Source organism: Thunnus albacares, chromosome 12, assembly GCF_914725855.1.
Source record: "Thunnus albacares chromosome 12, fThuAlb1.1, whole genome shotgun sequence".
Lineage (NCBI taxonomy): Eukaryota > Metazoa > Chordata > Actinopteri > Scombriformes > Scombridae > Thunnus > Thunnus albacares.
This window is the reverse complement of record NC_058117.1, coordinates 3,492,031-3,506,526: the sequence shown is the minus strand read 5'-3', so window position 1 is coordinate 3,506,526 and position 14,496 is coordinate 3,492,031. Positions and strand designations below refer to the sequence as shown.

The 14,496-nt window shown below is 39.1% G+C and overlaps 2 protein-coding genes across 6 annotated transcripts in view; one reads left to right on the top strand and one right to left on the bottom strand.

The window, feature by feature from the left end:
- The first annotated feature begins 60 nt into the window (after nucleotides 1-60).
- LOC122993457 (dynein axonemal intermediate chain 4-like) lies at nucleotides 61-11,617 on the top strand. 5 transcript variants are annotated; one of them, XM_044367618.1, is made up of 18 exons: nucleotides 64-245; nucleotides 1,400-1,672; nucleotides 1,764-1,932; nucleotides 2,742-2,905; nucleotides 3,717-3,823; nucleotides 4,113-4,269; nucleotides 4,458-4,597; nucleotides 5,125-5,289; nucleotides 5,590-5,775; nucleotides 5,976-6,130; nucleotides 7,233-7,313; nucleotides 7,428-7,582; nucleotides 7,702-7,862; nucleotides 7,986-8,110; nucleotides 8,347-8,445; nucleotides 9,910-10,136; nucleotides 10,233-10,386; nucleotides 10,600-11,617. In XM_044367618.1, exons 2-18 carry the CDS (start codon nucleotides 1,614-1,616, stop codon nucleotides 10,648-10,650), a joined length of 2,355 nt encoding a protein of 784 aa, XP_044223553.1. In that variant the 5' UTR covers nucleotides 64-245; nucleotides 1,400-1,613; the 3' UTR covers nucleotides 10,651-11,617. The 5 variants fall into 5 exon arrangements, 2 of the variants coding, with proteins under 2 accessions (XP_044223553.1, XP_044223552.1); XM_044367617.1 differs by having other exon boundaries at nucleotides 64-1,672; XR_006406389.1 differs by lacking the exons at nucleotides 10,233-10,386; nucleotides 10,600-11,617 and adding an exon at nucleotides 8,799-8,972 and having other exon boundaries at nucleotides 61-1,672; nucleotides 9,910-9,995.
- Nucleotides 10,663-14,496, bottom strand: part of LOC122993461 (dual specificity protein phosphatase CDC14AB-like) — a 19,454-nt gene continuing 15,620 nt past the window's right edge. The window contains exons 13-14 of the mRNA XM_044367627.1: nucleotides 13,694-13,834; nucleotides 10,663-13,464 (exon numbers count right to left, since the gene is read on the bottom strand). Of these exons, the coding sequence (XP_044223562.1) occupies nucleotides 13,416-13,464; nucleotides 13,694-13,834 (190 nt within the window). The 3' untranslated portion in view covers nucleotides 10,663-13,415. The remainder of the gene's footprint in view (nucleotides 13,465-13,693; nucleotides 13,835-14,496) is intronic.

Here is a 14,496-nt window from a genome sequence, read left to right as displayed (position 1 = left end):
GTCTTTACTTCCCGCAGAGTTAACGAGCACAAATACGGACAGCGCCCCTCTGCCGTTGCAATCCACATTGTGGTGGGAGGGGGGATTACACCCATAGTGATAAGAACTACCATAGAGAATGAAGAGAAGAAGCTGAGAGAGTTAAATTCTCCTATTCCTGCTGCTCCCACGGGGTCGAGCACTAGTCCCCAGCGGGCCCCTCCTGTGGGCCCTTGGGTGGCCGCCCCCTCTGCCCCCCACTTCAGGTAAGAGGCAGGTAGTGGGGGGAGGAGGGGAAGCATTGATATAAGATATCGCACACACATACACACAAGTATCAAAGAGTTATCAGGTGAAATCCAAGGATGTAAATTTGGCTTATTTAAGGCTACGACAGGACAAACTTCAGTGTTCATTGATGTACATTCTTGTGTTTTCCCTCATGAATTGATGTACTGATACTGAAAATGGGTAAAGTGCCCTACAGTTGTGATTAGATCTGGCCTAGTGCCAGTTTTACTGGTTTGGTTTGGCTAAGGACTAAATCAACACCAAAAAATAACAGACATAATATCATCATCATCAATCCTCCACAAGCAATCATCAACAATCGATACATAGGTCATGTAACATAGAGACAACTCCCTTGTTGTGAATTTTAACATCAACAATAGAGTCAAACTGCATTTTGGGGAAGTTGAAAATTGTGTGAAATTTTTCTTGAAAATGGATGTAATCATGAATCTGAGAACATGAGATCTTTCGGATTACTTCTGGAACTACTTTGGACAGTTTAATTTTCATTTCCAGTCATCAGTCCATTATTTATTTACTGCAGCTGAGACACACATTAACTTCTCGAACCGAAATTATTTATTGCAATCCAAACACCACTTATCAGGATAGAAAACATTAATGTCGTATTATATCATATATATGCCTACAGCTGAGCAAAGTAAACACATGAGGCCATAATCATAAAATCATTAGTAGCCTACTAATCTTGGATCAGGTTACATGAAGACAATATAAATGTCACTTTGATTCAAGATATGCTATAAAACTTTATCACACGTTAAACTCTGTCACTTTCCTCCACACACATGAGGAAAGGCATTAAAACCAATGGTTGCACTGTGCTGTTTGAACAGTGCATGGTGCTGAAGTTAACTAACCTTCCAGAAAGGAAATTTTAATGAATTCTAACACTGTTTTAATCCCTCAACTTTAGCCTCTTTGACCAACAGCTTTTCTTCACAAACACAAGTCTAACAGAAATGGTGTGTGGATGCCATTTTTTTCCTTTTCTTCTTAAATGAATTAAAAGAATGGGTAATAATAATAGAGAAGGTTGGTTTGATTATGTCAGATTTATCACAGTTTACTTTGAAGTTGGCTTGCATCCATGATTCAATTTCAGTGAGGCGGTTGGTGGAGAGTGGAGAGCTGCAGTGGGAAAAAATAATAAATATATATAGGAGTGCATTTCCACTGTTGGTTAACGCCCCCCAATGAAAAAAATCCTGCAATAACGGACCATAGTAACGGACCCATGGTTGGACCTTGCTGGTCGTTACACGTCACTCCAGCAAGGGCGCAGAGCGTCACGTTGCTATGGCGACAATACTATAAAGATGTCTACAGCGGTGGCAAAAGAAGAAAGACAGAAGAGACGTACTCTGCTTCTGAAGCCGTAAGTTGATATTTTCACAGCAAGTCAACATGGTCAAAGAAACGGTAACCGTCCTAATTCTTGTGTTAATATTTATTTCGTTGTGTCCCAGTTCTTCTCGAACAATAAATACTTCAGTGTCGGCCATACATGGAGTCACCCAGAGTACAAGACTCTCGGCCAGCGCCGTCGCTTCCCCGAGCAGGAGAAGTTTCAGCCTCCTGGGAGGAAGCAAAGTCCTGGAGAAGAGCACCGTTCAAACCCCGAGACAAGCTGTTCGGGTAACTTACAGCAGGCTTAACAAATATGTATATATGTATTTATATTAGTCCTGTTCGCACTGTACCTTTAGCAGTGGTGGAAGAAGTATTCAGATCCTTTACTTAAGTAAAAGTACCAATACAGTATTGATGTAGTTAAAGTATTGCAATAAAAGTAATGGTTTGGTTCCTCTGACTGATATATTATTATCATTAGATTATTAATAGTGAAGCATCAGTGTTAGAGAAGCATGTTACTGTTGTAGCTGCTGGAGGTGGAGCTAGTTTGAACTACTCTATATACAGTTAGCTAGTTTAGTCCAATGGTTCCCAATCTAGGGGTCGGGGCTCCTCCAAAGGGTCACCAGATACATCTGAGGGGTTGTGAGATGATTAATGGGAGAGGAAAGAAGAACCTTAGAGGGAAAAATCACTATTTGGTGGAGCTGTTAACAACTCATAGACATGTGAAATGTGACCCCGACTACACACTGCTTTTTGTAAGACGTCCAAAGCCAAAAAGGTTGGAAACCACTAGTTTCATCTTTAACAATGTGTTGTATTTTAAAAGTTTGTTATATTATCCATTGTGTCAAATCTTCATCTGAAAAGTAACTAAAGCTGTCAAATAAATGTAGTGGAGGAGAAAATTCAATATTTCCCTCTGAAATGTAGTGGAGTGGAATTATAAAGTAGCATCAAATGGAAATACTCAAGCAAAGTACCTCAAAACTGTGCTTAAGTAAATGTATTTAGTTACTTTCCACCACTGGCCTTTAGCAGCAGTAACCTTGCAGCTAGCTAGTGGCAGCTAATTGTTCTTGCTGCAGGTGTTTGATGAAGAGGACAATGACGTCACTCCTCAGCCACTGTACCAGGCGGAGGCAGGAGCCCTGCAGGCCAAAGCCGGCAGGTTCTTTCTAGATGAGATCTCTGCTGGATCAACATCAGAGCAGACAACAACCAGTGGGAGCTTCAGTATGCCGTTCTCCAGGTACCTCAGCACATGCTGACACTCTACAGCAGCTGAGCTGATGGTCAAACGGCTGGAGATGATGTGAGATGGCAGGGTGTGGATCCAGCACCTCATTACTTAACACACAACATCACTTGAATTTAGGAAAATGGAAAAACACCAACAGCTGGTTTGTTGCACATATGATATACAGTCTAATTTAAAAATACAAATATAAAATAATAAGTAAATGAAATCACCTATTCTAGTTGAATGTATCATTTATTGATAAGATATGATGGTGGGCAGGAAAATAATAATTTTATCGGTAATACTTTACCTACAGTTCCCTATTTAGCATTTATAAGCAGTATACAAACAGTTTAATAATAGTTTATAACACACTATAATGTAGTTGTTAGCAGATATGTGTTTATTAATGTATTTGTCAACAACTATAAATCCTTGTGTTAGCACCCATAAGTGGAGGCTGCTGTATTAATGAGAATATGGTAAAACACAGTTGATACAATATAAAATCTCTTCAGAGAAGTTACAATTGTTGACAAATAAAGTACATTAATAAACACTTAAAAATGTCCTTATGTAAGCCTACAACTTACTTTCTAGCGTGTTATTAACCATTTATTAATTGTTTATATACTAATAAATGGCAACTTAAAGTGTTAGTATTTTATCTTAATATGCTTAAATATGATTTGTAGACCTATGTTTTGTGAGGTATTGTATCATTTATAATAACTGTTTTTATTTCTTGTATAGGCCATTTGCGCAAATGTTGCCACACATTTTCACTGTGTAAAAATGTACTCTTTACATTGTTTTCCAGGTCAATATTAGGTAGCAGCAGAATATCCAGCCAGTCTACCATAGAGTCAGTAAATGAGGAGATTGAGGATACGTTTTCCAAACGGGACATACCCATCAACTTCCCAGGTTCATTACAATACTATATGTTTTTTTATTCTTTCATTTTAAATATATAGGGCATCATTGGTGTGTTTGTTCTACTGTTTATTCCTTTTCATTACTATATTCATTGTTTTGACCTAATCTTTCCTGGATATACATGGCCACAAGTGAAAGTAAACTAAATGCAGCTAAATACAGTTACAAATAAATTTAATTATGATTTATTCACAGTTCTCTCTAACAGATAGCTGTAACATATCTATTGTGGTAAGTGGTAAAAGTTTATTTTTGTGTCATGTTTGTTCCCTGCCAGATTTGCATCGGAAAAGAAACAGTGTGAAAGAACAGGTGACAGATAACATGTTAAAAGCGGTCATAGATGTCTACATCTCTGAGACAGACAGCATTTCACTGCTGGACATACCCAGCACCTTTGTGTCAGTGGATGCTGATAACGCAGAAGCTATCATGTGAGTGACGTCCTCTACTTCCTGGTTTTCTTAACTGTTTGACAAGATCTGAAATCTGTCAACTTTGAGTAACTGTCCTGGGACACGCATACTGTAAAATAGAAGTGAATTTATTTATCTATAACTGAAAAATGTATGTGCTTTTTTGGTTGTAACAAGCTGTTGTCATCTTCCTCTTGTTTTTACAGAGAGCGAAACAATCAGTATGCCAAGGTTTGCAAGAACAGAATGGGCAATGATAAGTATACCGATCGAGCAATGCAGACATTGAATGCAGTGACTAAAAACAAACAAGTCCCGAGTGACAGCATGGTCATGGTGGATGCAGGTTAGGCTTAATTGCTCTCTTTGTTTAGTATTAAATTAAGTGATGATTAATACAAATCCATTAAAGTGGGTGACAGGTAGATAATCCTGCAAACACAGAGCAAGGTTGGCACTCATTTGGACTTGTGTTTTTGGCCACCTGATGAATTTAAAGGACGGTTCACAGTTTTTCAAGTCAGGAGCCCAAATGAACAATGCTGTAATCTTGCTGTAATCATTCCTCCTGTTCATACTGACCATTAGAAGATCCGTTCATAATGCACTTACAATGTAAGTGATGGGGAACAAAATCCACAGTCCTCCTACTGTGCAAAAATGTAATTAAAAGTTTATGCAAAGCTATATATATATATATATATATATATATATATATATATATGAAGCTTCAGCTGTCCAAATGAGTACTGACTTACTCATCTAAAAATGAGTACTGGGACTTACACATCTAAACATCTAAATTGAACCAATCCTGTTCAGTGTTCAGTTTTTCAAAGTGGATGATCTTTTCAAATGTTTCCATGTCCACAGCCACCACTGTTACCACCTGGGACATGTATGATACTTCATGCAGCTCTGAGCAGGATAAAACAGTGTGTAGCCCTGAACCAGAGAAGGCTGAGTATCCAGAGGCTGTGATGGACACCAGCAGAGGTGCAGAGAGGAGCCTGTCAGTGGGCAGCACCACCAGCACAGGTAACAATGAAGCACACTGAGGGTGCGCTGCTTCAGTCTGGGTTTTGTTGCGTGTAATTCCAGTGCGAATAACCAAAAATACTCTTTTCTCTGTGGTGGACAAGTCAACAATATGTAAATAAATGAACTGTATTTTCAAGCCTCTTTTTTTACAGTCACTGCGAGTGACTTTTCTGACACAACTAAGGTATAGAGAGAAGGGTTTGATGTGATTCAGATATCATTAGAAAACATTGGGATAGGTTTTCAATGATATTATTGATTAATGTGCATGTATTACTTTCTCATATTTTTCTTCAGGCAGTGCTGCAAGCTCACTGAAAGACATGGAAGTGTTTGGGAACAGTTTAAATGCTGAGACAGACCTGCAGCTCATCATGCACTCAGAGAAATTTCAGCATAGTCTATTAGTTATGGAGAGGAGCATCCTGGGAAACACCTTGCAACCCAAGCTGGCTGCTTACAGGCAGCTGCCTGTACTAGAAGGTAAAGTCAGTTCTTCACCCACATGCCGTGCATTGTTGCCGTGCACAAGTGATGATGCAGTTCAATCCAGATGCTGACTGGCCAGCACCTCCCAATGCATAAATATTACCTCCCAACCTAGTGCAAGGTCAGATCATTTGTCACAGTCTTATAAATTGCTTCCTTTTGAATAAATAAGTATGTATGAATGTTTGTGTCAGATCCTGACAGTCCGATGAAGCCTGGGGCTGAGAGGTGTAGACAGGAGGATACAGAGAGCTCTCCGACTCCTGCCCTGGAGCGTCTCTGGACTTTCACCTGTGAGCTTAGCAAAGGACGCAGCGTTAGCAGCATGGCCTGGAACACAAAGAACCCGGTAACACAGACACACCTGCTGCTGTCTCCTGAATTACTGCCATTTTGTCTTTTTTACTTAGGCTTTATTTATTCAGGAAGTCTCATTGAGATGAAAAACTCTTTTGCAAGACAGACCTGAGAACAGACTATAACCTGGAGAAGGTCTGGTTTGTGGTAGGCCCAATGGCATACAAGATGGTATCATCTGTATACAAATGGACATTACAGTGCAAGTAAATATAATTTATGTAGAGTAAATAGCAGGGGGCTTAATACTGATCCTTGAGGGACACCTTTATCAACTATTAGGGGGATTGATTTAAAACCATCAGCGGAAACATTTTTAACTCTAACAGAGAAATATGATTTGAACCAGCTGTAAGCAGAAGCATCAAAACCCACAGAAAGCAGTTTATTTAACAAACTGTTGTAATCAACAGTATCAAAAGCCTTGGACAGATCTCCACAGAATGCAGCATAGTGTTCCTTTTTGAGTCAATTATGTCATCCATAACAGCGGTTATAGCAGGTATGTACTGTGACCCGGTCACAGTAGTGGCTGAAGGACAAGTGAATAGAATAGAATAGAATCGACGTGAATAGAAGTTTAAGTTGCGGTGCTCAAAGCATTTAAATATATCTGAAAAACTTATCAGTAATGTCTCTTTCCAGAAACAATGTCCCACTGTGCTAAATCATGCAGTCAGCAGTTTTCATTGGAACTACTTTCCTTCAGAAAATAGTCCTTATGAAAACAGCTGACAGTAACAAAGACATTGTTTGGAAAGATAGACTGTTGCTGATTTTTTTAAACATTGTTTATAATGCTTTGAGAAACATAGACGTAATTAAGTTCACCTCCAGAGAATTTCTCAAAATATGAACACATATAACACTATTAAATTAAAAAATGGAAATTATGGTGACACATGCATACAATATAAATAGTCTGATATACAACTAACAGAATTGCAAGGGTATTAACCCTGGCTGACACTTTTATTTCAACACAGTGAGCAACCATTTACTTTTTACGCTTCTATTACTTTAAGTTCTTACTAGTTTAAAAAGTTACAAACATGAAATGTTTGCACCTCAATGAAACGTCTCTTCTCTGCTAGGACCTCCTGGCTGTGGGCTATGGCGAGTCTGATTCACAGAAACCAGGACTGGTCTGCTGCTGGTCCCTCAAAAACCCCACGGTATGACCTTTATTCACTTTCCCAAACTTTGGGAAAGTGAATAACATGTGCCCCCTGCTACCTCATGCAAAATATTGAGTGAGCTTTTGTTTTTGTCATGTGTCCCCTCTGCAGTGGCCTGAGCGTGTCATCCACTGTGACAATACTGTGACTTCTCTGGATTTCTCAGCCAACAACCCAAGTCAGCTGGCTGTTGGGATGCTAGATGGCAGCATTGCTATCTACAGTGTGCAGAGTCAAGACAAGAACACACGTGTCATTAGCAGCCGGTGAGGACTGTGTGTGTGGACACAGAGGCTCCTACTGTATATCACTTACTGACAATCGAGCAGCTACTGATGCTACTCATGTTGTTGCTGTTTCTCTCTTTGTGTTTGGCTCTACACAGTGGGTGTCCCAACAAACACTTGGGTCCAGTGTGGCAGCTCAGGTGGACTCAACAAGAACTGAGCTTAACAGGAGATGAAAAGGTAGAAGCTCTCTTTTCTGTGGCTGCAGACGGCAGGATTAGCAAGTGGTTTGTCTGCAACAATGGCCTTGAATGCACAGGTACTGTGCTCTACATCAGGCAGTGGTTTTAACCATGTCATTTCTGTTTGAGACATGTGCTGATTAAGAAGTAGATGAAGAAATAAGCAGAATTTCCAACAACTTAAACATCTTTTGCCATAGACCTGATGAAGCTCAAGAGGATTCATAATACTAAGAAGAAGGCTGGAGGGACCAAAACAGAAAAGAATACAGAAAGCATTCTGTCAGCACTGACTCCTGGTCTGTGTTTTGACTTTCATCCAACAGTAAGTTGATGACATAAATGAGTTTACCATATGCTTGTTTTAGCTGAGCTTGATTCCTCATCCATTATTGTGGAAATACATATCTGTTGGAGGGTTGTAGTGGTGAAATTGCTCCGACATCCGACATTTTTTCCTCTTACCTGTGTTTCTCTGTATTTAACTTCATAAATTAGTGCATCATTGCTATCATGCATCACACTTCTCTTCTACATTTCTCTGTTTCTCTGTTTCTCCAGGACTCCAGTATCTATCTGGCTGGTACATGGGAAGGTCTCATCCACAAGTGCTCCTGTTACAACAGTCAGCAGTTTCTGGAGACTTACAGGAAACACTATGTAAGTCCTTTAGTATAAAACCTTCAACCATGATGAATGACTGGATATTCTATCATGTTAATCCTTTTGATACAGCTGCTTTAAAACACAGAAACCTGAGGTGTATTATTCCGTGTAGACTGCAGAAGCTCATATCTCATTTTCTACGTAGGTGATAAGATGTGATTAACAGGCAAGTGTAGAGTTTTTGACTAATGGCACTGTAAAGCAATGTTTTCATTAGTAGGTCCATGTATTGTTTGTATCACGTTTTATTAGCACATGCATAGGAATGCCATGAGCACATGATGTTATAATATACTGTACTTTATTTCTGTTGACAGCAGAACAGTACTTCATGGGTGTGTGTACAGGGCAAACAGGAGGAGGACCCAAATGCAGACACCAGGGCAGACAGGCTGAATGAGAAGGGGCTTTAATAATCAAAATCCATAATACAGTCCAAAGAAGCAAAGAAGTCTGAAGGGGCAAGGCAGGCAGGTCACAAACTGACAGAAGGTGGAAACCACAGGTGAAGGCAGGAGCAGGTAATGCATACAGGGTGGCTGGAAAGCAAGTGTACATTGAAGCAACATTGACAATTTGGCAGGGAGTGAATGACAGAGGACTGGTATATATAGTACCGATAGGGTAATGAGCAGCAGGTGAAGATAATTGGGGAGTAGCAACAGCTGAGCAGGTGGGTGTGGGATAATGTGCTGATAATTTATTCAGATATTACTTCTATTTGGATAGACCTGAGAGACTAAACTGTCCACTACTGCCTGCCTGGCACCAAATGACAGACAGGCAAAGTTGGCAACTCGCTGGAGAATGTAGTGGCAAACTTAGCAGATAAAGAGCCAGATATTTTTCTCAGGAGTTGATGGAGAGGGAATCAGTGAATCATCATGTGACCAGTAACACAACTCTAAATGAATTTCAATGTTGTTCTGTCTGCTGGATGTGTAAATAAGTGAGTCTTTGCTAACATGTTAGCCACAACAACTTTATAAGGCTATGATATGTCAGGGTTGTGTTTTCAGCTTGCTCTGCTGCCCCCAAGTGGCCAAAAACAAGTTACTGAAGCTTTAAGAGTGAAGTGATGAGCTTTAATAAGTAGAAATAAGTGTAGAAGTCAGTAGAGCTTAGTCATTCCATATTTTCTATTATAAGTTGAAAATTCATCTCTTCACCAGTTACTTAATCCATCCATATCTTCTCCAGGAATCAAAATGCTTGTATTATGAAGTTTTTAAAAAATCCTCACTCCTCACTCTAGGAATATTCATTTATGGCCTTGAGAAGGAAACTTATTCTGCTGTAGATCTCACTGTATGTTCTGCATTCAGTTTTTTACTCTTTCTTCTGCATGTAATTCTGTGACTACTTGTTGCTAATCTTGTTTTTTTAAAAGATCTGTGGGTCATTGTTAAGCACTCAGACAACCCCTAAGTAATATTCACGGATCTCGTTCCCTATCAGTGTCCTGTCAACTCCCTCGCATGGTGTCCACTCAGTCCTGATGTGTTCCTGAGCTGCTCCTCTGACTGGACCATTCAGCTGTGGAAGCAGGACCACTTTAGCCCCGTGTTAAGTCTCGCCTCCGCCCAGAGAGCCGTGTGTGACATCAAGTGGTCCCCAAAGTGGGCCACAGTATTCGGGGCTGTTAATGAGGGACAGCTGGAGATTTGGGATCTGAATTCAAGCATGTGAGTCAGACTGAGGAGAGAGACTTTTGTACTCACTTAGCTTCACCCTGTTTGTCTCTTTGATGCATCCTGTATGTTCATACACGTCTCTTTCAGCCTAGACCCGATTATTGTGCAGCCTGCTACCCCTGGTGTGACGATGAAGTCCCTGCTGTTTGCCACACAGACAAACTGTGTCCTAGTAGGGGACAGTGATGGACAAGTGACCGTCTACCAGCTCAAGAACCTAAGTTTGGGAGAGAGCAGCCAGGTAAAACTGAGGAACAGGTGGCGAGTTGGACAAAAATACAACTGATGAGTTTTTATTAAACTCACTCCATTATCATCTCATGTAATACGTGCCCTTTATTGACAGAATATCATACTGTTGTGAGGCATTTAATATGCAGTTTAGAAGCTTCTTTGTTCAGTTAGCTTCTTACCTGATGGTTGACTCAGTGTTTTTCTGGATCTTTTCTTTCAGGTGGATATTCTGGAAAGCATCATCTGCTCTGCAATATCCAGATTAACCTGATGCGCCAAAATAGTTTGTTACACAAAACCATTTGAGAAGTTGTCCTTGGAAACTCTTCGGAAAAGGGCAGGCACTTTCAAAAAATACTTGGCAGGAGATTGGATGTACCATCTGTCTATCACGATTTTACCTTGTGAGGCAGCTGTATTGGCGAGATCACAAGATCACGCGAGAATCCTCATAGGACACTGATTTGTCTGAACTACAGGTGGTTCAGACACAAGCACATAACTTGAAGCCTGACAAGATGGATTCTCATGTGAAATACACAAATACACATAAACAGATACAGCACTGTGAAAAAGTTTTAGGTGCTTTAGATGTTTAGATTCTTATCCATCATGTTTGTGATGATATATCCTAACTTCCTCTGCTTGTTCACATGGGAGCCAAAGCAGCACATACACATAATAATGTTGTTGAGATTGCATACAGGAACAGAACCCCTTATTGTCTTAACTTAAACACCCTTAAATGTGTCTTGTGAGATTAAAATTGTAGTGAATAATGGGGGAGGGGGGAAATTTAAGGGTAAAACACCTTAATTTGATCGTTGACAGAGCAAAATCAAGCCCCTACATTCATGAATACAGCATTTTAGGGTCTTTTCAGGGAATGTTTATCTACTACAAATATACATTTGACATTTAGTCTCGCATACCAGTTCAGTCTTTGTTGTTATGTTGACAAGTGTCACAGGGACAACATCAAAAACGTTCTGTTGTTTCATCCCTAAACTTCTTGTTGTCAAATACATCAATAATTTAACAGGAAGTCAAAAAAATGCCAGCCACTTCATAAATCGAGTTTTTTAATGACTTAACATTGTAACCTCAAGCTCCTGGATATGTTGTTTCTTTTGTAGGAAAAATGATTATAAGACCTTGAGTATGAAAGCAGAAACTGACGGCTATCACATGCGTCAATTCTACTGTTATGTGTGCTTAATAAAGGGTAATGTGAATCATTTTATCTTCATCAGCAGCCTTTATTCATTTTGAAAATAATAATCTCTGCAGCAACACTAATGACAACCAACTCATCAAATTGTACATCACAAATGATTAGTTTTTCAATCAGTGATCAGACAATACAGTGCCAAAACAACACCAGCAATGATGGTCACAAATGATCCAAGAGCAGATGATTATATTTCATAACAGCAACATCATTTGCATAGCATGATTAGCATTCACGTTGCAAGAAACAAAAACAAAGTTAAACAAATATCAACATAATAGCATTTGCTCAGAAAACAGAAAAAATGTTCAACACAGCTACACACACAGGCATGGCTCCTGTGGCCTGCCACTGAAAAAAATCCCTTCATGAAGACAGTTTTAGTTGCCAAAATTATTGTTGGCAACTAAAAATATCTCTGTGATTTAAGTTTCCATGCTGTGTTTTGTTTGATAAATCTGATTTTAATTGAACTATATGTACGCATATAATCTGTTCATATAGTGCTCCTTACTTGATTCAAAACAAATATTCAGTAATAATTTATGAAGTTAAGTTTTTTTTCTTTTCAAAAACATGTATCTTAAAGTTCTAAAAAATAAAGTGCAGTTGCAGTTGAGAGTTACATGGCTTTGTTTTCACTCCTCCACCGATTTCTACATTGTTTGACAATGCTGTTACATCAAAAGGATACAGATTAAAAACCATCAACCTTCTTATTATAATCTGTGCTCGCTTCTTGATTTTAAATCCTAATAACTTTGCCATATAGAGACCCATATGGTAAAGCTTTGAACTCAGTATTGCAATGCTCTGCCTCCAGTGATGTACAGCATACAGCCAGCTATACCTATACAAAAGATACTTGAAATATGTGTGGATTTGTGCTTTAATCCCCTTCATTCTTTACATTATGTTCTCCAGTTTGCTGCTACTTACTGTCATGTGATTTAAACTCAAAGTTACTCAGGCTGGGAAAGGTACTAAATACCTTTTAAACACCTATTTAAGTTTGGTCCATTTGTTACCTGAACCAATATGTGATCTGACCGACAGATAGTTTGCCCCAGGTCTCCTTTGACAATTTATTCTCATTTCCACTGTGGATGAAACCTTGTAACAAATGTTGAAAAACTCTGAATGACTGCAATAAAAGCCTAAGTTGTACAAGGGTTCAACAACACTATAGATTTCCAATGCACTCCAAAAACGGCACTTCCAGTGTGCTCTAAAACCCTTGAAAAGATTTTAATGAATGTTTTTCATTAATGATCTTGTTCATTAAATACAAATGAGAACAAAGAATTCTGCTGGAAGGAAACAGTGTTATATTATGTTGATGAATGATTGTTAAACATGAATGATGATGCCAATCATTTTAGTGCTCTGCCTGAACCACGCAAAGCTCCATTTTTGTTTTTCTCCTCTAAAAAAATCCTGTTAGTTTAGATATTATCAAGGCCAGTGTTACAGCTTTTATCATGTTAAAGATCATGTTAATTGCCTATAATTACATAACACCATCTGATTATAACATACTGGAGACATGGACATGTGTTTTGGTGCCAGTCCTTTTAACACATATTGGTTAAGGTGACCAATGATCCACAAAGCCCTTTAACTTTATGCATAAGTATTTTACAAACTTTGGGATGACTCTACAAAGCTCCTGTTTCTGTGAATCCCTGCATTAAATGTGAAGTTACAGTGTCAGACAGATAATTAATTGTCAAGGTTGACAAAATGTTTAAGGCCTAGACAACCACAGGTTGACTCAGCTTGTCAGCAGATTGGAAACTGTGAAGTCAGTGAATGACAGCATGCCTGGTACTGAACAGACTGAGGCTGAAGGGACTGGGAGAGAGACATAGAAAAGAAAGAGAGAGAGAGAGAGGAATTTGTTTAATCAGGTATCTTATTGATTCATGCCATGCCTTTCCAATGGATAGTTAATCTAGCATAGCAGAGTATGACATGAGAAATAATATTCATTTCTTCCCAATGGTGTTGTCAGAGAGTCCCATTAATGCTTGTGCACTGTATATGAAAAGTGGTTAAAAGGAACAAAAACATGGAGACTCACCTCTTGATCTGCACGGCTGAGGAGGAGGAGCTTCGTACCAGCTTCTTAGAAGAGGAGGAGGATGAGGAGAAGGAGAGGGGGACTTTAGAGGACTTATGGGGTGGGAGGATGGAGCAGTGAGAGGACTTGGACAAGTTCAACCTAATTAAGAAACACAAAGGCATTGACAGATAATTACATATGTATGTTTGTATGGGTGATGCATGAATTAAAACAGGATGTATCATGAATTCCTGTTGCTTACCATTAGTAAAAAGACACACACTTACTTGATTTTGTCACTCTTACTGTCAACAAATCTTGTGCAGAGCCAAACCAACAATGAACTGATCTACTTAAAATTATCTGATATATCTTATTCCTCTGTGCCGTAGACCTCCGTTGTTGTCCAAAAACTATTAAAAACACGTCAATGAGTCATACCAATGCACTGGGTGACATGTTTCTTCATCAAAAAGTTTACAGCCATATTAGTTTGTTTAGAAATGGCTCCAAAAACTAATAACAGCAATAACGTTTTCAGTCTCAGGAGAGTAGTTCTGTGTAAGGCAGACACACTGAGCCTGTGCTGGAACACGGCTCCATTTCCAGAGCTTCGTTAGCTTGTTGTGCTACATATCATAAGTTGTATGTAGATCAATTCATTGTTGGTTTGACTCTGAACATTTATTGACTGTAAGAAAAACATTGAAAATCACTAGCCTTATCCTTTCAAGGAGTAGCTTCAACATTTTGGAAAATTAACTTATTTGCTCTCTTTCCGAGAGTTACATTCTGACAGTTACAAAGAAAGTTATTGTTAG

Coding starts and splice junctions, on each gene's coding strand:
- LOC122993457 (XM_044367618.1), top strand. CDS start 1,614: ATGTCTACAGCGGTGGCAAAAGAAGAAAGACAGAAGAGACGTACTCTG. Junction 1,673..1,763: donor CGTACTCTGCTTCTGAAGCC/GTAAGTTGATAT, acceptor GTTGTGTCCCAG/TTCTTCTCGAACAATAAATA. Junction 7,583..7,701: donor ACACGTGTCATTAGCAGCCG/GTGAGGACTGTG, acceptor GGCTCTACACAG/TGGGTGTCCCAACAAACACT.